The following is a 21,638-nucleotide window of genomic DNA, read 5'->3' as shown; positions in this document are numbered from 1 at the left end:
GCTTTGAGTTTGTCCACATTACAAGAGCAAACATTGAGTGAAATTTCTTCTGAGCCTTCTACTGTGGAGGTAATTCAGAAATAATTCAATTAAAAACACAAACAAAGTGCCATAATTGCTTTCGTCCACCTCCATTACGTTTGATTTAAAAGCTGTTCCTAAAGAGATGCTCCTTAAAAAATGACACCGGAAAATGTTTCCATCATATCTTGTTTTTATGGTGAAAACGCCTTGTGTAGAAGCTGTTAAAATCAAACATTTAGCATGTCTCCAGTGCTGGTTAAGGTTAATAATGTGGGTTTGAGGGGGTGGAGAGTGAGTGAGTGAGGAGCTTCTTGATTAGAGAGACAAGTCGCTTCTCAGCCAACTTCCCTCTAACTCCCGCTCTCTGCCATCTCTCTGACGATACATAATTGCAGTTTATTACCTGTCTCTTATTAAAATGAATTAGCATTTTAATGAGACTTTGCCAGATGGCGTCTTGGTTTGCTACTGGAGGAGGCTGCAAGGCTGCAACTGGATCTACTGCTGCACCAGAAACGCTGCAGAAAAAAACTACACGGACTGAAAGATGTTCAGCTGCTTCCACTGACTGACTAGATAGATGGATAGATAGATAGATAGATAGATAGATAGATAGATAGATAGATAGATAGATAGATAGATAGATAGATAGATAGATAGATAGATAGATAGATAGATAGATAGATAGATGGTAATAATGTTATTGTGACTAGACAGTGTATAATAATAGTACAGTATATAATATATAATAATAATAATAATAATAATAATAATAATAATAACAATATGATAATATAATATATAATAATTAAAATGATATATTATAGTAATAAGGCCAGTAATAGTATTGGCAGCAACAGAATATGTATATAATAATAATAATAATAATAATAATAATAATAATAATAAATAATAATAATAATAATAATAATAATAATAATAATAGTAGTAGTAGTTGTAGTAGTAGCAGTAGTAATAAAAAATAACAAGATATGATATAATATGATATATTGTACCAGCATTATAAATGCATATAAATATTTGACTACAATAGATAATATACGTAGAGTATACGAATATGTGTGTGAAAATGAGTAGAATGTGCAAAAGGACAAGAATATTGTATAAATATGATGTATAATATCAATACGTTTAATACACATCTCACATATGATGTGATGTAAATGTTCCAGTATTGGAGTGTTGTACAGGTGAAGAGAGCAGGAAGTGACAGTAGATTTAGTTGTGTTGACATGTCAGAATGTCACTATTTGGTTGGTTTGAGCTCTGATGAGAGGAGAACGTGTGTCAGGCTGCTGCAGGATCTATTCTACGGATCAGAGCTGCAAATGAGGAATATAATTAGAGAGCTTTATCTCTCTGGCTCAGCCTGGGTTACAGTGTGTGTGTGTGTGTGTTGTAGAGGAGGTGGGAGGCTCCACAGCATCAATGTAGCAGCAGGGAGGTGATCAACATGTGTCTCCTCACTCGTCTGAGGAGGTGTTAGCTGTTAGCTGTTAGCTGTGGAGTGGACATTACAACCAGATTACACAACAACATGGAGGAGGAGGGAGTCACAAGGTCGGCAAACATTTCCTTACAGCAGCTATTCTCAACCTGGGGGTCCCGACCCCAAGTAGGGTCCCGAGATGATTTCTGGGGGTCAACAAATCATTTTGGAAGTCAGCTCTGTCTCCACTGTGTTAAAGTGTTTTAGTCTTTTTGGTCATTTTGTGTCTTTTTTGTCATTTTGTGTCTTTTTTTAGTCATTTTGTGTCTTTTTTGTCATTTTGTGTCTTTTTTTTTGTCCTTTTGTGTCTTTTTTTAGTCATTTTGTGTCATTTTGTGTCTTTTTTGGTCATTTTGTGTATTTTTTTTTGGTCATTTTGTTTCTTTTTTGGTCATTTTGTGTATTTTTTTTGGTCATTTTGTTTCTTTTTTGGTAATTTTGTGTCTTTTTTGGTCTTGTTTGGTCATTTTGTGGTCAATTTGAGTCCTTTTTTTAATTTTAAGTAATTTTTTTGTCATTTTGTGTCATTTTGTGGTCAATTTGATTCTTTTTTGGGTAATTTTGTGTCTTTTCTGACAAATCCCAAAGTATCAAGTTGTTACTTTCCAAGGAGTCTCTGGCTTGAAGCTGACTGTTACACACTCAGGAGGTCAGAATGGACCTTTACACTTATAGCAAAGGACTTAGATTAAAAGGAACAATAAAATATAAAAACAGATATATAAATGCACAGACAGAGAGATGTTTTAGTTGTTGTCTGTTTCAGAGAGAGATTGTGTTCAGTGAGGGGGGGTCGAGGACAACATGCATGTTGAATTGGGGGTCGAGACTCAAAACGGTTGAGAATGGTTTCCTTACAGAACAGAACAGGCGTCCGCTCTGAACAAAAGCTTGACATTTCCTCTCTCTTTTGACTTCTCTGTTTTATTGTGATAAAGGAGCATCAAACAGCCAGAGGGCAGCTGGAACACAGCAGAATGTCTTGTGTGGTCACTGGTGGAAACATTTTCCTCTGGGAGGAATCCTCAGTGGTCAGGACCAGAGTCAGAGCTTATTTTACAGATTTTAACCCTCGGAAACCTTCGGCTATTATGTCCGTTAAAAAATCTGTTAAAAAATCTTCACCATGCCATGTTGGTATCAGTTTTTTCAGTGTTACCTCACCTATCTGTCCTGATAATTGATTCTTAACTTTGACTTACTCGATCAAAATGTTGAACCCAAAAGAAACAAAGGAAAACATAAAATCTGATCTTGAAAATTATGTTTCAAAACACAGAATTTTAAATGTTGCAAATATAACATATAACAGGTAAAACGAGGATAATCTCTAGTTCTATATTTTTATACTAAATATATTTGACATTATCTCCGGTTTTACTTGGCCGAATATCATCCAAAAAAAAATTCTGGCATTAAGTTTCAAGCGTTTCAAAGTTTTGGCTTTCCCAGAAGTTTCCATGTCGTCCAATTTAACACGTCAACTCTTTTTCAGCAAAGGTAAAAACCAACTCGACCAAGTGTAACATGGTTTTACTGAAGTTTTTGCAGAGGTTTTATTGAATTTTGCAGTGTGCATTCAACATTTTTAATGCAATCTTTTCTGTTTAATGTGTGATTTTTGTGTTTTTATGTGTTTTTTGTATTTTTTTTTGTTTTTTACGTGTGTTTTTGTGTATTTTTTGTGGGGTTTTTGTGTTTTTTTGTGTTTTTGTGTGTTTTTGTGTGTGTGGTTTTTGTATTTTTGTGTGTGTGTGTTTTATGTTTTTTTTTGTGTTCAAAATGTTGATCCAGTAAATCAAAATGACAAAATAATAATCAGGTTTTTTTTATGTATATTCCACAAAACGTGGCTCTATGATTTGATTTCCTCTTGAATATTGCACCAATGAAGTCTAACAGTTATTCTACAGACTCCAGTCGCTGTAGTGGTCAGTGAGAGTGTGTATATTGTAATAAAGAGGCTTGTTATCTACATTGCTGTCTACTGTATACTGTATCTGTGATTGCAGGACCAGGGGAGCATCATTACTGCTTATTTTATGCTAATCTTCCTGCTGTTTGGCTCCACTAACAGCAGCGGGCCGAGAAGATGCACAAAAACACATCTTCATCCCTAATTGGTCAGCTGAGGCCGTCAGCATGTTTAACTGGAGCAGAAAAACCAAAAGAGTTCCAGCCCCGAACACTGTGACAGCCTCACCACATTGCCTTGTTCAGGCTGAACGTCTCCTCCTCAGGGAGCAGACGGAGGTTCTCCTCGTCTATGTGCAGCCTGTCATCACTTCACACTAGAAACACATTTACAGTAACAACAGTAGAGTACAGTAAAGACACAGGCCAGAAACACTTATCATCTGATCCTCTGGCCACAAACAGAGCTGCAGCCAAACTTTTAAAGGGTGCTGAGATAGATTTCAAACACTGTCTGCAAACTATTTGTGGTCACAATGAGAGAAAGATCTGCAACATCTGGAACAATATTAGAATCCAACACTGGAGACGTGATGTTAATCAGCTGTGTGGACTCCAGTTGACTCAAGTCACTGTTTGCTGACTTGCAACTAAAAGTGACTTGAGATTTAACTTGTACTTGTGTAACAAGGCTAATTGTACAGAAATATTGCAAATAGGAGAGTAAATATTTAGTTGTGATTTCTTGTATTATAATTACCCAGAATCTGTATATATAGTTCCTCTCTGACATGTTATCCTCCTTAGTCTGCTTGTGGAATGTTTTACATTAAGCTTCTGTAATCCACGTCATTTTTGTGTGTCCTACTGTATGTTTTGGGCCGTTGTGCTGACCTCTCCCCTTTTGTCACTGTTAATGGGAGAGGTAAGCTGCATTTTTCCCTGTGTATGTTAGTTAATCTTAAATGGACCGTTATGCTTAAATGTTCTATAATATACTTTTGTACATTTGCATAGGAGCTGAAGTTGAGGGCAGGACTGACTGGAGTTTTCTTTTTGTTAACTGTATCTGTCAGAATAAACGGAGATCGCCTCCAAAAGGAGATCTGGTCTGAGCGTCGTCAAATCACACAACGCAGAGTAGCCTCCACTGGTTACACTTGGAAATTGAAGACTGATGACTCAATTTGACTTGAGACATGAAGTGTAACGCCCGCAACAAGGTTAGAATAGTTTTTAGTTTTAATTTCGTTGTCAATTTTTTTTTCTAATTCAGTTAGTTTAAATGAGTTTCTAGAGTGAGTTTGCTAGTTTTGATTTAGTGTCTCAACTGTGTTCATATCTCTGACAAACTACCACAGAAATGGCTCAAAATATATACATATATATATATATATATATATATATATATATATATATATATAGTTAAATTCCATCTTTGTTTATTAGCCCTTAGTGTTGATATAACATCTGTGTTGTTGTGGGTTCCTAATTACTTGATCAGGATTGATCCAGGTTGATTCCCATTGATTATTTTCAGTGGGATCTGACCTCTAATGTGCTGCCTGTTTATTTCCAGATATCCTTTCTGCTCCAGTGGACAAACTGAGGAGGATTTCTCCTCCAGGACAGACAGACAGACAGACAGACAGAGAGACACCTTGGAGCTGCTCTCCTCAGAGAAGTTACACTCCAAAAACCTGATAAACCGGCGAAAACAAGCCGAAATTTCAGCAGCAGCATCGTGTTAGAAAACTCCTTGTCTATAAATATAATAGGTGGAAATATGAAAGGTGTTTTTCACACGTGAAAAATTAGCGTGTGAGCTGAGTAGAGGAAGTGCATGTGACAGATACAGTTCATGCAAATGGGAGAAAAGTGAGTTCAAAGTCTTGCAGGGAGTCTAAAACATCACCATATCGCAGCACGCTGGAATTTAGCCGGTCAGATAAAATGTGCTGCATTTTAAACGCAGTTTTCCTCTTCATTAATTTGCAGTTTTCTTTCTTTCTTTCTTATACTGTGTCATTGGCAGTTTAAAGAAGGCTGGGATGCTAATTAAGAAGGCACATAAAGGCTGTCTGGGAAGAAGAAAAGCAGATCTATAACAACGTGGAGCTCAGTGGGAAGTTGAGGGATTCTCCGGCCCTCCCTAATGGGCTCTCTCTCCGGGCTGCACAACAAACTGTACCTTTCATTATATATATACTGCTTCCTCAACACAAACTGTTACTGGACAGATATGGATATCTTAATTAATATGCGTTGCATGAATATACACTGTAAAAACTGTAAAAACAAAAAACAAAAACCTGTTGTTTTTAGGGTAAAAACCAGCAGCGGTGGTTGCCAGAACTTTACCGTAAAAAATACGGTGCAACTTTTTCTAATATTACGGTAAAATGATATTAGCACTGTTGATTTCACGTTTAAGACTGACATTTTATTCCATTTTTTACTGTATAAATAGAAGGTTTTCCATCAAAAGAAACGCTGTTCTGCCATATAATTGACAAGAAAAAATGACGGCTTGTATATATATTACAATATATTTTTGCTACAAACACTGTGCCAGAGTATTTTACAGTGGAGTAATGTATACATTTTTTAAATGTAAAAAAAAAACTTACTAAATTTGTGTCTTTTTTTATTCATTTTACATCCTTTTGTTGGTAATTTTTGTCTTTTTTTATTCATTTTACGTCCTTTTTTTTTTGTAATTTTTTGTCTTTTTTTATTCATTTTACATCATTTTTTTTTTTTAATTTTGTGTCTTTTGATCCAGACACAGTACCAGTGTATTTAACAGTGGAGTAATTTATTGAAGAAAAAAAATACTGTAAATAAAAATCCTGTTTTAGCTGATTTATACATTTACAGTGTTTCATTGTTACTGAAACTGCATTAACTCATTTATCATTTTACGTCTTTTACTGTCATGGTTTAGCAGTTTTTCACCCTAAAATCTACAGACATTTTTTACAGTGTATGCGTTTCATTATACATATCCTGCTTCCTCCAACACAAACTGTTACTGGACGGCTAGTGGATATCTTAATTACTATGCATTGCATGAATATATGGTCCTTAAGTGTACACAAGCTAAATCCTTCCATGCATGTCAGATAACTTCTCTCAGCTCCAACTAGTGCAGGAATAAAGCCGTGCATATATATTCTATATAAATAATCACACGCATGGACGTGCAGCGCTCCTCTTTCAAACATGCAGCCACTTGACGACGGAGAATAAAACGCCCAGAGAGCTTTAGCATTCTGAAAATGTTTGAGTGGAGTAAGCAATATGTATCCATTAGTGACTTAAACACAAACTGCCTCCCCTGCTAGCTGTTTGATTATAATTAAATTACATTGTTCCCCGGGGAAAGCAGGAATCCTGGTGTCTGTGTGGAACGCCACAGTGGGACGACAGACAGAGGGAATGACAAATTATAAACACATGTAATTTAAATGATGGCATTAAGGAATCGGGGGGATAACTGCAGGGAAAACAAACAGCAGAGAAACATTGAAATGTGCACCGTGTGGTCGTGGATATGCTCAGCGTGGCCGATATCTGTAAAAAAAAGCTTTGTCTGTAGATTTTACAGTGAAAAACTGCTAAACCATGACAGTAAAAGATGTAAAATGATAAATGAGTTAATTCAGTTTCAACAATGAAACACTGTAAATGTATATATCAGCCAAAACTGTATTTTTTACAGTTTTTCGGGGGGGGAAAAATACATTACTGCACTGTAAAATAGTCCGGCACCATGTTTGTAACAATATATTGTAATATATTTACAAGCATCACTGTAATTTTTGCATTTATCTTTTGTAAAAATACTTTTTCTCACTGTTAAATGTACTAGAACAGCGTTTCTTTTGACAGAAAAACTTTTTATTTTTTTGTTGTAAAATATGGAATAAAATGGAATTTAAACATGAAATCAACAGTGCTAATATCTTTTTACTGTAATATTAGAAAAAGTTGCACCGTATTAATTACGGCAAAGTTCTGGCAACCACAGCTGCTGTTTTTTTATCGCTTTTTTTAAGTAATTTTGTGTCTTTTTGGTCATTTTCTGTCTTTTAAAAATAATTTTGTGTCTTGTTTTGGTCATTTTGTTTCTTCTTTAAGTAATTTTGTTTTTTTTTCTCTCATTTTGTGTCTTTTTTGGTCATTTTGTGTCTTTTTTTGGGTCATTTTGTGTATTTTTTAAGTAATTTAGTGTTTTTCTTTCATTTTGTGTCTTTTTTTGGTCATTTTGATACTGCCTCCAGCAGCCCCCAGGTAGTTTGAGTTTGAGACCCATGATCTACAGTGTTTCATTGTTACTGAAACTGAATTAACTCATTTATCATTTTACGTCTTTTACTCTCATGGTTTAGCAGTTTTTCACCCTAAAATCTACAGACATTTTTTACAGTGTACCAGGTGTGCCACAGGGAAAGCCCTAGCTGTCGTTTTTTTACCGTAAAAACAACAGTTGTTTTCTTTAAATCACGGTCGTCCTCCTAAAAGCTGAAGCTCGTCTCTTATGTCAGTTATTCATCGTCAGAAACAACGGAGTCCTGCTGAGTGTCAGTTTCTAGTCTGATGAGAGGTGAAAAGCTCACATTCATCTGGAGAAACAGGACGATCACTGGCCCTCGGGAGGGAGAGACCCCCCCCCCCCTCCAAAAAAAAAAACCCAACAACATTTCAACCACACTGTTTGCACTTTCACAAGTTTGACAATGTGATTGGCCTCGAGGAGCGTCTAAGAAATGACTCCAGATTCCTCGTGTGGTTTGGCAAGAAAAAAGAGATGAATTTCAATTATTCAAAAGGGTAAAAAGGAAGGAAGCTTCTGAATGTCAAACACCAATTCAGGCAGGGGGGGGGATATAAGCAAATAAAATAAAAAAGAAAAGACCAAGAGAAGAGAATTTGCTTGAGTGAATCCTTGGGAGACTCAATAAACATGCCATTTCAGCTTTTGTTGTATGTTTCCCAGCGTGCTGCCAGTTGTTTTGTGTTATAATCTTTATTAAAACAATCCGTCTTCTTTCTCTCACGGCGTTGCTTTTTTGAAAAGCCTCCTTAGTTACACGAGCAGATAAGAGATGCATCAAAATAAACTGGTACATTGGATGTTATGTATTCTGTTTACAAATTAAATCTGCAGAAGAAGATGCCAGTATAGGTTGCTATCAACACAACGGGAGACAATAGAATTAGTCATGATTTTTCTCTCCCTTTACGCCTCTTCTGCCTTGATTTGAGCAGGATTCCTGGCTGAGGAGGAGGAGGCTCATGCAGTTCATAGAGAGTCATGGTTGTGATGTTGTGCTGCAGGGAATTCTGGTTCCACATTCCTTCTGATATGCAAAACTAACGTCTGGGTTTGAAAAGAATTTCTTGACAAACAGTGTTTGATACTTGATGTATCTTCATCCCCAAATCAGCAGCAGTGTTGCTTACAGGCAAACTCTTTTGTTAGCTTTCAGAATGAACAATGAGACTCTGTCAGCATTAAGTCAACAGCATCTCTGCAGCTTCTTAACCCTTTGATGCCCAAAATACAGTATAAACACCTTCTAATGCACAACATGGTCAAAAATGACCTGCATTCATTTCACATGTTATTTCATGCTGCTGTGTGTTTGAATATCTTTCTTTTTTATCATTAGAACAGATTATATCCATTTTTCCTTTCATATTTTATGAAGAAATATAGTTTTTGTATTATTACATCAAGTTTACACACATGGGTCAATAATGACCTTGTGCATTAGAAGCGTAGTGATACAAAAAGTGATTCACTAAATCAGGGATGGGCAACTTAAATGCACAATTTTTCATGGCCACTACCACAGGGCCACATATAGGAGCGTGCACTGAACCAGATATGATGAAACTGCTATTTTAAATATGTTTACAGTGCAGTAACTTAATATATTTCATGCTCAAATGCATGTATAACAGTATAAATAGGAATACAAAAGGTTTGAAGCAAATAAAAAATAACCACTTACTGTGATTTCTTTTTTTTCAGTGCGAGAACAGCAGACCAACATTAATTACAAGAAGTAATTTTGTGCATTTTTACACTGCACTTTTAAGATTTCATGCTCAAATGCATGTAGTTGTACTGAGGGCCACTTCAAGTGAGGGTGAGGGCCGTATGTGGCCCCCGGGCCTCCTGTTGCCCATCCATGCACTAAATTAACAATGTGAGTATATGTGTAACTATGTTTGTCTTATTTTGAAGGTTTAACTTTAAAAGAGTTGTTAGAACCACCAGATTACATTGAAAAAATCACATATTTTAACATCTGAGACTTATTAGAGAGAACTTACATTGAATACATTATATAATATAGTCTTTTTTGGTCATTTTGTGTCTGTTGTTGTGTCTTTTTTAGTTATTTTGTGCCTGTTGTTGTGTCTATTTTAGTTATTTTGTGGTTTTTTTTTGTCATTTTGTGTCTTTTTTTAGTCATTTTGTGTCTTTTTTTTGTCCTTGAGTCCAACATAAAATGTGATTTTGAATCTTTTTTTTCCTTTAAAAACACTATCATGCTCAATAAAGAATCACGCTGCTTTGTTTTCTAGTCTGGATGTGATGAAGAAGTCATGATTTGGAGCTTTTGGCGACTTCAGAGGGTTAAAAGAGTTGTTAGAACCACCAGATTACATTTAAAAAATCACATATTTTAACATTTGAGACTTATTAGAGCCACCAAATAATAACTTCCATTATAAAAAACACCAATTTAACAAAATAGGATAGTTCATATTTGTGTCTTCTTTGTCAGGTTTTAAATTGGTGACAACATATAAACACCTTCGCATTCCCGGTGGCACACCTGGTAGAGCGCATACCACAGAGGCCCAGTCCTCGTAAGCGGGCGGCCCGTGTTCGAATCCGGCTCGGAGCCCTTTCCCGCATGTCTTCCCCTCTGTCTCCCCCTTTCACTCTCAATATCTCTCCTATCGATAAAGCTACAAAATGCCCCAAAAAAAAAAATCACCTTGTGCATTAGAAGAGTAGTGATAAAAAAAAGGGTTTTTATTCAAAAAGTAAGAAATGAAAACAAGAAATTAGGACGTATGATGATCAAAAACAAGTTATTTGAGGAAAACCTGTAATACTGAATGATGAAATTAATTTAATGCAAAGATAAAGAACATTAAGGCCCCGTTTACACGAGGACGTTTGCGGGTAAAAACGACAAAATATTTTATCGGAAGTGCCTTTCGTTTAGACGGTGACGGCGTTTTTGGGGCTTAAAAACGAAAAAATCGGAAACCACCTTCCAAAGTGGAAAAGTTGAATACGCTCCGCCGTAGCGTGTCCGTCTACACTGCCAAGACGCAAAACTCTGCTCAGATCTGCTCACGTCACGTATGTGTTTACGTCACATACATGCTCCAGTACAGGAAAATAAACAAACGTGGGATTATTTCCATGCGTCGGACCTTCAAGCTGCTCTGGCAGCTCTAATAAACTTACAGGAGTCTTTCCACCGCTGTGAACGAGACCTGGGAGATCTAGTGGATGGTGGATAACTTTGTGGAAGGAGTAGCTGATGAAAATGTGTGGCGTGAAAACTTCTGCATGCCCAAAGATGCTCTTATCGCTTTAAGTGATGCCGCCTGGCATGCATATAATCGATTTTCACACACTTTTGCGTCACCGTATGCACGCAGATTTCCTCCCGAAAATACTCGTCTAAACGAGGAATAAAAAGTGAAGACGCGACGCCACTTTTGCGTCTTCTGTTCAGACAGTCCTCGTGTAAGCGTAGCCTAAAACTCAGTTTGGTCACTTTAGACCCATGTTGTGCATCAAAGGGTTAAAACCATCTCTCTTGTTTCTGTTTTTTTTCTGTTTTAGTTTTTGGCTGAGTTTCATTCAGATGGACACGGGAGAAAATAAGAGACATGTAAATCCCACAACTAAGAACCTGTTCCACGCTGAAGCATGCTCCCAGAATATCAAGCGCTGATAATGAAGTCATTTGTTTGAGCGTTGCCAGGTCTCCCACCAAGGCTGCTATTCATTAGTCAGTCAGCGCTCAGCAAAAGGAAAAGGCAGCTTCTCTGTGACTCACGCAGAATATAATTAGCATTTAAGTACATTTCACCTGTGGAATGTGCGACCATATCTGGAAAAGACCAACAACGTCTATATTTATTGCCTTTTTCTGCTTAAAGGCTTCAGAGTGATGACAGTTAATGAAACTGCTCTGTTTGATCACAATACCTTTGTCAGGAGAATTAATCTGCATGGCCATGCTGTGAGCCACATCCCTGTGTTGTGTGTGTGTGTGTGTGTGTGATGCTTTATGTTGAAAAAAGTGCTAAAGTGCCTCTACATTGGTGAAAACAAGAGGAAGGGTCTTATTTGCTGCTCTTTACACGTGCAAAAAATGATTGGGTGTCCTCTAAGGTTCTCCTTCATATAATATATTATGATGATGTGTCCTCTAGATCAGGGGTCTCAAACCCAAATTACCTGGGGGCCGCAGGCAGTATCAAAATGACTTAAAAAAAGACACAAAATGACCAAAAAAGACACAACATTATTAAAAAAGACACAAAATTATTTAAAAAAGATACAAATGACTGAATGACATGAGGGGGAATAAGGAGTAAAAAAAAATAATCTGGCAGAAAGAGAGAACTGGAGAAGTAGCAAGCAACACACACACACACTGCCGGTAGACTGTGAGCAGCCAGAGTCAGAACATGCTGCAGAAAAACGTTGCAGATGCAGAATTGAGCATTTTAGTCTAAAAGTAGAGATGGGCTAGTCTGGCTATGTAAACATCAATTTCTGTCTCTCTACATACGTCATCTGGTATAACTGATACGATTGGCTAAGAGCTACATACAGACGCTATGATAGACCTTCTTAGTGCCCAATAAACAGCTCTGGAGGATCGTAAGCCACGCCTCCTCTACGGAGAAATGAATGGCTGGTTTCCAGACTAATCTCATTAGTGATATAGTCTGTCATTAGCCAGGCTAACATTTTACTTAAAAATGTACAAATTTTCTCCCAGGGAGCATGTCCCCGGGCCCCCTACATGGTTCTGTTCGATGGTTTCAACTGTCAGTATCATATCATTAATCACTTTGATCTTGATCTCCTTTTAACTTGATGCAATCAAGGATGAGGACTATTTCATCATCCATGATGCATCATATATTTTTGCTGCAGGTTTTGTTGCTCCATGTTGTGCAGAATGTTCCCTTTTTATATTTCCAGTCCGCCACTGCTGCCTGGTAAATGAACTCGTGTCTCCAAGTAACAACTATACTAAAAAAAAAAACAGAGCTGGGAAATAAAGCTGCATATTGTGTTGGAAGTTTTATAGATTGAAGCTTTTGTAAAGCACAGAGAAAGCAGAAGACTGACTCCTGTGACAAATTGCTTTCTTTCTGCTGCCGTTGACCCTGGACCTTCACCATTCACTCTCCTATGTGTTTGCATTTGACAGCGTTGTGGGTGTGAATCTCTGAAAGACATATCAATAATACAGCTTACCGTTGACGGTGAGAGAAACCTCCTTCTCCCCCGCTCCGACTCGCGGCACCACGGCGCGGCACACGTACTTCCCAGCGTCCTCCTGCCTCACCGACTTCAGTGTCAGGAGGTTCTCGTTGCTGAGAACCTGCGACAGAAACAGTCAAAGATGATCAAATGCAGCAAAGACAGCAAAGGCACCTTCGCTTTTCAGAAAGCAACAAGGCAGCAGCGTTACGGGAGGAAAGAGAGGCAGTTTAATACCCTAAAGGGCACCTCGCCTCAATTATTAAAATCCAATTTAGGGTCTGAGCTCGGAGCAGTGGCGGGGTTTCTCTTTGGCCTTTGATGTTTACAAAAGAAAAGGTGGAATGAGTCTGAATTTGCAGCTCAAATCAACAGAGAACAGGTCACCAAGAGGCTGCCTGCAACATCTGGACTGTTGTTTTTTCACTGTTAATGATTTTGAGTTGGTGGGTGATGATTTTGGAGTTGTTTTAACACTTAATGTGGGGAAGGGAGGGGTGGGTTTTGTCATTTTTATTGTCTGTTTTCATTTATTTATTTATTTTTATTTTATTTATTGTCTGTTTTTATTCTTATTTTTTGTAAAGCACTTTGTGTTGCATTTATATGCATGAAAAGCGCTTTATAAATAAAGTTTGATTTGATTTGATTTGATTCAGTTGGAGTTGATTTTCAGATTTTGTGACTTTACGTTCGGCTAAAGACAGAATACACTTTTAATGTATCGTAAAACAAAACAATGAATGTTAATTATCACATTAGTGAAAGGAAATAACATGATTTTAAGGTTAAAAATACACTTTAATGTGTCATAAAATAACACGATTTATGTTAAAAATGAACACTCAAAGTGCAAAGTGAAAAGGAATAACACAATTTGGAGTTAAAAGTGCACTTTTGTGGTGTCATAAAACAACACCAAGGGTGTCAATTATTTAACACTATTAAAGAGTTAAAATATTAACACTTTTCAAAGTGTAATTTTAACTCAGTATCCCTGAGAACAATATAAACTCAGTAAAAGTGTTAAATTTAACACTCTGTGAGTTGAATTAACACTCCCGAGGTGCTGGAATCATAGAAAGCCTTAAAACAAAAGCTTAGAATCTATTCAGGCCACATTATGTGTTTGAATAAAAACCACTCTTGCAGAGAGAATGAATGAACTGACCACTCCAGATCCTCTCTTCATCCACACGATGGTCAGAGACGGGTTTCCTGTCCACGCACAGTTGAAGACAGCGTCTGATCCGAGGTCCACCTGCAGGGACTGAGGCTCCGCAGCCATACGGGGACCAACTGGTGAAAAAAACACATTATTAACCATGGAGCCAAACCTGAATGGTAGTCTGGACTGTTAAAAAGGTGTCTAAAAACCAGATAAAACAGTAAATCTGAGGGAAATGATCTTGCTGCATGGACAGATAATTTACCTTGACAAGATTTATTAAAGTAAGATTATTAAATCTAGAAATAAGCATGTTGAACACTTAGAATAAGAAATTAGCTCTTAAAACAAGATAAATGATCTAACACTTCTAAATCTAAAGTTTTTTTTATCTTGGTAAGAAACATCAGGTCACTCTGCTCGGGCCAGTTCATCACTGCTGGCAGCCTCACATAATTATTATTAACTGGATCAACATTTCGAACACACAAAAAAAACATAAACCACACACAAAAAAAACTATAAAACACACAAAAAAATGACCAAAAAAAACTTTCATGAAAAAATATAAAAACACGAAAAAATATAAAAACACGAAAAATAAAAAAAAAAACACAAAAACACAAAAAATTACAAAAAACACATGATGAACACAAAAATCACACAAAAAACATTAAACACAAAATATTGCATTAAAAATGCTGAATGCACACTGCAGAATTCAATAAAATATCTGCAAAAACTTCAGTTAAATCATGTTACACTTGGTCGAGGTTGTTTTTTACCTTGGATGGAAAAGATAACTTATCTAACACTTCTAAATCTAAAGTTTTTTTCATCTCAGTAGGAAACAAATAGTTAATTTCTTATTTTAAGTGTTCAACATGCTTATTTCTAGATTTAATAATCTTAATTTAAGAAATCTTGTCAAGGTAAATTATCTGTCCATGCAGCAAGATCATTTCCCTCAGATTTACTGTTTTATCTGGTTTCTTTGTAACTTTTCGAAACTGGTCTCACAGGAATCCGTGAAATAGCCACGGAATCACTTTCGCTACAATGCAAGTAAATGACAGTCATATCCCGTGGCTATTCCATGGATATTTGTTCCTATTGGTTTGTTCCAAGTCACGTGACTTTAAAGGTCCCAGCGGTCAGAACAAAAAACATGGCGGACAGTTCTCTCATTTTTAGTGAAAAAAATCAATATTTTGACTTAGTTTCTGCATAAAAATGGATTTTGATCACATTTCTAGCGAGAAATATATTTTTATTTTCTAAATATTCACTCAGTGAATGTTCATAATCACTTTGTATGTTGGAATAGCCACGGGATATGACTGTCATTAACTTGAATTGTAGCGAAATCCGTGTCAGTTTCACAGAAATTTGAGTGATTCCGTGGCTATTCCACGGATTATGAGTTAAGCGAATCCGTGGCTATTTCACGGATTCCTGTGAGACCAGGTTGAACTTTTTATCAGTGCAGGATAGTTTGGTTAGCTGCTCACAGTAGACGTCGACGTTGCGGCTGATGTTGGTGCTGCCCAGCGGGTTGGTGACCTCACAGGAAACAGGTTCGGTGAAGAAGGAATGGTCCACGATGACCTCATACGTGTCTCCAGAAACCTCCTTGATGATGCTTCCTCCTTTGGCCCACCTGAGGATCAGAGAGAGGAGAGACGTTAAGACAGGTTCTCACTCCCCTGGTGTCAATAGCATGCTTCTGTGTGAATAAATCATCATTCTGGAGGAAGCTTCTCCACTGCTGGCTTCAGCAGGTTCCTGTGGCAGCCCTCCATGCTGTGACGAGCTCCTGGTGACTGGGAGCAGACAGCACGCTCCTCATTACGGCAGCAGAGAGGAGCGAAGAAAAACAAATCACAGGATGACAAACGGGAGCAGCCTCACCTACCAACACGTACTGTACCACACAACAGCTGATGTTCATAAAGTGAAGAACATCTGTTTGTGTGTGTGATTGATGGCTGCTGTGACGGGGAAACAGACAGTTTCTACGTGGCGAGGTGAGACTTTTATGATGTCACGGGTAGCGGCGTCCCGCTCGTCGTGCTAAACAGACAGACAAGACCCGTTTATAAAAGAGAAGCGAGAGCATCCGTTGATGTCTCTTTGGGAAATGTAGATGATTCTTTTGAAAAAGACACAAAATTACCCCAAAAAAGACACAAAATGACAAAAAAAAGACACAAAATGATTTAAAAAAGAGACAAAATTATTTTAAAAAGATACAAAATTATTAAAAAAGACACAAAATTATTAAAAAAGACACAAAATTATTAAAAAAAGACACAAAATTATTTTAAAAAGACACAAAATTATTAAAAAAGAGACACAAAATTACTACAAGAGACACAAAATTATTTTAAAAAGACACAAAATGACTAAAAAAAGACACAAAATTACCAAAAAAAAGGTAATTAAAGGGACCTTCCACACACAACATGGTAAAGTGCCATTCATATAAAACTGACCAAAAAAGACACAAAATTACGTAAAAAGACACAAAATGACCAAAACAAGACACAAAATGACCAAAAAAGTAACTAAAAGGACCTTCCACACACAACACGGTAAAGTGCCATTCGTATAAAACTCACATTAAACTTTCATATCAAGGTGGGGGCCACAAAATATCGTCACGAGGGCCACAATGGGCCTGCGGGCCGCCAGTTTGAGACCCATGATTTAAACAACTCAACTGTTACATCCCACACCTGACGTATAGAGCATGTTTTCACGCTGCTAAGTCTACTTTTAACCGTAAAACGATTCAACTTCTACTGTTAATATTCTGCTGTGTGACGTTGGATGCATCAGCCACCGTTCTCCACCACGGAGACGTGGCTGCATGCTGATGTGGCGAATGAAAACAATGTCTGTCTGTCTGCGTTTTATATTCCTCCAGAGCTGTGAGCAGTGTTGACGGGATGGGGAGCTCATTTGTTTTCCATGACTAAGCTGGCCCCGTGCTCCACTGGAACGCTATCATTTAAATGAGAACAGATTACCTCATTCAATCAGGAAGTGAAGTGAAGCAGAATTCTAATTGGGCTTCATGGGATTGTTTTCAGCTTTCTTTTCCAGCGGTAGATCTTCTCAGAGTTGTTGTTCTAGTGAGACGAGGAAGCAGCTCAGAGCTCTGAAACACCTGCGTTTACAAAAATGTCTCAAATATATATATATATATATATATATATATATATAGGGCAGACGGGTGTTTTTGGCCTGTCTAACTGCTGGTGATACTCGTATAGCGAGCCTGGACAGTGTTTTATTCTTCGTTTATTTATTTTCTCGAGGAATCAATGAGGGCAACAACTCATTTACAATGATGTCGAGAGAGAAAACACATGAAAAACACATGAAAAAAAAAGAGACAGAATTACCAATAAAAGACACAGAATTACCCCAAAAAAGAGACACAAAATTATTAAAAAAGACAAAAAATTACTAAAAGAGACACAAAATTATTTAAAAAAGACACAAAATTACAAAAAGACACCAAATTATTAAAAAAGACACAAAATTACTGAAAGAGACACAAAATTATTTAAAAAAGACACAAAATTATTTAAAAAAGACACAAAATTACTGAAAAAAGACACAAAATTACTAAAAAAGACACAGAATTACCAAAAAGATACAAAATTATTAAAAAAGACACAGAATTATTACAAAAAGACACAAAATTACTAAAAAAACACACAAAATTGCTAAAGGCGACACAAAATTATTTAAAAAAGACACAAAATTACAAAAAAAGTAATTAAAGGGACACAGGGATAAGTTTAGTTTTTGTTATCATAGTTTAGTTATTAGTTATACATATATATATATATATATATATATATATATATATATATATAAACGATGCTCCATAGATATAACTGGGAGACTCGTATATACACACTATCTATCTATCATATCCCCAGTATTCTCTGTTAGCAGAGGGAATCCTGTGTATTCTCCATATTGACAGATTAAAAGAATGTGAGCAGCGTTATGTTAACGATGATGACTGCTGATGTCTCTGAATATGGAAATCATTATGAATGTTTCCGCTGCTGTTTACATGATGACGATGATGATAAAGATGATGACGATGGTATTAATTACAGCAGTCATCATGATGAAGACAATAACAACGATGATTAAGATGATGACAACAATGATAACGATGATGAGGACGACGAGAGAGAGAGAAGAATGATGATGATGATGATGATGACGGAACGCCGAAGATGAACAGAAAGAAGTTTCAAAGTTCACTCTTTTCTTTTGGAAACAGCAGCTAATAAAACAATTTCTCCTAAAGGTCCTTTAGTGGCTATTCAGGAGATATCAACAATAGCAAAAAGTGCTCAGAGAAATATCTATGACAACTAGGAAAACAAGACTGTCCCCCTAACGGTGTGTTCAGACCGGACGCGTAGCGAATATTTCGCGCGACAAGATTACATACAAAGTCAATGCAAACACGCAAATACACGCAAATTTTTGCCGGCGGCGCGAATCGCGGGTTTCGCGCGACGCGAATGCCGCGCTACATGTATTGTAGAGAAGTAGCTACAACAGATAGCTGAAATCACATTGTCACAACTTACCAGGCAGACCGGTGACCTCACTCACCCTCCTCCAGGCAAGATCTTTATGGTTCCGGTTGCGGTAGGAGGGTGATGATGTGTCAAAAAGCTCGGGAAGCCCACAGACCGCAACAATAAGTTTCTCCTCCATTTTTCCGGAATAGGCGGGTTACCGGGATGCATGACGTCACTGTCGTCCAGAATCTCAACGCTGATAGGCTGTCCCGACACAGCGTCACGCGAATATTTCGCCAAAAATGAATTTATTGAACTCACGCGAATTCGTGTTGTTTCATTCGCGCCGTGACATTCGCGTCGCGCGAAACCCGCGATTCGCGCCGCCGGCAAAAATTCGCGTCTATTCGCGTGTTTGCATTGACTTTGTATGTAATCTTGTCGCACGAAATATTCGCTACGCGTCCGGTCTGAACACACCGTAAAAACACCCATATGTCAACTTATTACAGCAGCTTATTATTACCCTAATTGATGTTCATTATTAGATATGATTGCAACACATTGTTGACATGTGTTGACATCTGACTCACTGTTTTAAACATTAAAACTGCATTACGACTGCTGTTTTCAACACTGTTTTAATGCTGGAAACGGTCAGATTTCAGCACCAAATCCCATAACTTCCATTCATTTGTTAATTGAGAGAAATGATCTGGATATCTTACTGATTTTGATGGATAACTATATGTAGGAAATCATATAAACCATTAATGAGAACAGCCTGAAACATTACATTTACAAATAAGAAGGTGATGATATGAGCTCCTGCTACTAGTAGGGGCACTAATCTAGTAAACACTCCTGTTGGTTATTAGATATTAGTTGGTAGGAAGAAACGATTTATGGGGGCCATAATAATCTTTATTCTTCAATCTTTAATCTCCATCTGCAGATGAAGATCATGTGATATGATCAAAAGCTCCAGAACAGCTACTACACGGATGGTAACACTTTACAATAACCAACTAAATGGTGTTTATAGATGGTTTATAGACCAATTATTAACCATTTACAAAGTGCTATATATATTTAATTGTTAAATGTTTTCAACCAATTTCTTGAAGGTAAATGAATAATTTCAAAATCATTAACATACTTAATATGGTGTTAAAAATGTTATAATGAGTGCAACTAAAACTATTAATAAACTATTAGTTTTAATTTAATTGTTAATTAATTTAATGGTAAATTAAACTTACATTAGTATACCATCTATTTGCCATTTATAAATGATGCAGTTAGTAAAACATTAATAAATTGTGTATTTACCATTATAAATGGCCTATATACTGTTTATTAATGATGATTAAACATTAATATACCATCTATTTGCCATTTGTAAATGATGTAGTTAATTAAATATCAATAAATTATGTATTTACCATTCTAAATGGGCTATATACTGTTTATTAATGATGATTAAACATTGATAAACTCTCTGTTTACCATTTATAAATGATGGTTATTGTAAAGTGTTACCAAAGGGACTTTTAGGAGAGAATGCTTTGTCAGACATGATGGTTGTGATGCTGACAATTATGATGATGACATGGATGTGAATGTGTTTCACCTCCACGTCAGCAGCTCTACTGTAGAGTAGTAAGAGGACAGGAGAGGACAGATGTTTGGACAGCCGGCGGCAGCCTCCCGACCGGAGGTTGCCGCTGCCAGGTTTGTAGCGGTTGGCGGTGTTGGAGGGAGCAGACAGAACGCTGTGGTCCACAGGGAGCAGAGCTCTGCTGTTAGCTGGTTCCTGTCCAGGACTGGTGTCTAAACATAGCCGGCCTCGGCTAACACAAACACCTGCAGCCCTCTGGGAGCAACAGGGCCACGGCTAGCTGACTCACTGCTGACTCACTTTACTCTGCTGGGGCCTGTTCAGGGATTTCATTCAGACAAAAGGTGAGAATCTGTTCACTCCACTGGCTGTTTCTGTGTGTAAACACAGATGCATACACAGCAGTGGTTTATTCTGCATGATATGCCAGTAAACGCCCTATATACTTGCTAGTTTCTTCATATATCCACTTGATGCGCGAGCATACGTAACAACATCGTTTTGTGATTACAACGAGATGAAACAAAAACAACGGCAGACACTTTTTCAGTGTTTGCAGGTGACACTGCAGCTTCAGCAGAAGATGTCGGAGAAAACAACAAAACCAGCCAGATGAAGATGAAGCTGAGGCTTCTGTAGATAATAATAATAATAATAATAATAATAATAATAATAATAATAATAAAAATCAATAAATAAATAATGAATAAATAAATAAATAAATAAATGAATTAAAAAATAAATAAATAAATAAATAAATCCCCTAGAAGAAGCCCCACGCCACCATAACGCCAACTGGCAAGTCAAATTAGCATAGCAGGTTTAGTTTAGTTTAGTTTAGCTTTTGTATTTCGAACATGTGCGAGTAACAACAAAAACAAACAAACCCAATGAGAATAATCAAAACAACAATAGCAATAGTCAAAACAAAAGCAGTAATGTGAACACAACATGTCTGTAAAGGACATCTCCAGGTCCCGCCCACCTCTAAACAACCCGTTGTCATGGGAACGACCATGACTGACAGCTTTCTCAGTCCCTAAGTGTATGTTGCGTTCATGAACATCAGGGAAATCACAGAACTATGAACGGTTGTGTGTCCAACCAATCACAGAGCAGCTTTCCTAACTGATATATCCAGTCTCATTGATCCTTGAAACAAGGTGGTGATGGTGTTTATTATGAGGTGTTGCTCCAACATGGTTGTTGTTGTTGATGTGTTGTTGTGGGGCGAGTAAAGACAGTAAACACACTGTAAAACACTAGACTTCACCAATGGTCCACGGTGT

General features: G+C 37.1%; 1 protein-coding gene across 1 annotated transcript in view; it reads right to left on the bottom strand.

The window, feature by feature from the left end:
- Nucleotides 1–21,638, bottom strand: part of kirrel3b (kirre like nephrin family adhesion molecule 3b) — a 339,909-nt gene that overhangs the window by 26,647 nt on the left and 291,624 nt on the right. The window contains exons 7-9 of the mRNA XM_059330957.1: nt 15,678–15,826; nt 14,170–14,297; nt 12,993–13,119 (exon numbers count right to left, since the gene is read on the bottom strand). Coding sequence (XP_059186940.1) covers nt 12,993–13,119; nt 14,170–14,297; nt 15,678–15,826 — 404 coding nt within the window. The remainder of the gene's footprint in view (nt 1–12,992; nt 13,120–14,169; nt 14,298–15,677; nt 15,827–21,638) is intronic.

Source organism: Centropristis striata, chromosome 4 (assembly GCF_030273125.1).
Source record: "Centropristis striata isolate RG_2023a ecotype Rhode Island chromosome 4, C.striata_1.0, whole genome shotgun sequence".
Classification (NCBI taxonomy): Eukaryota; Metazoa; Chordata; class Actinopteri; order Perciformes; family Serranidae; genus Centropristis; species Centropristis striata.
This window is presented reverse-complemented; position numbering and strand designations above follow the sequence as displayed.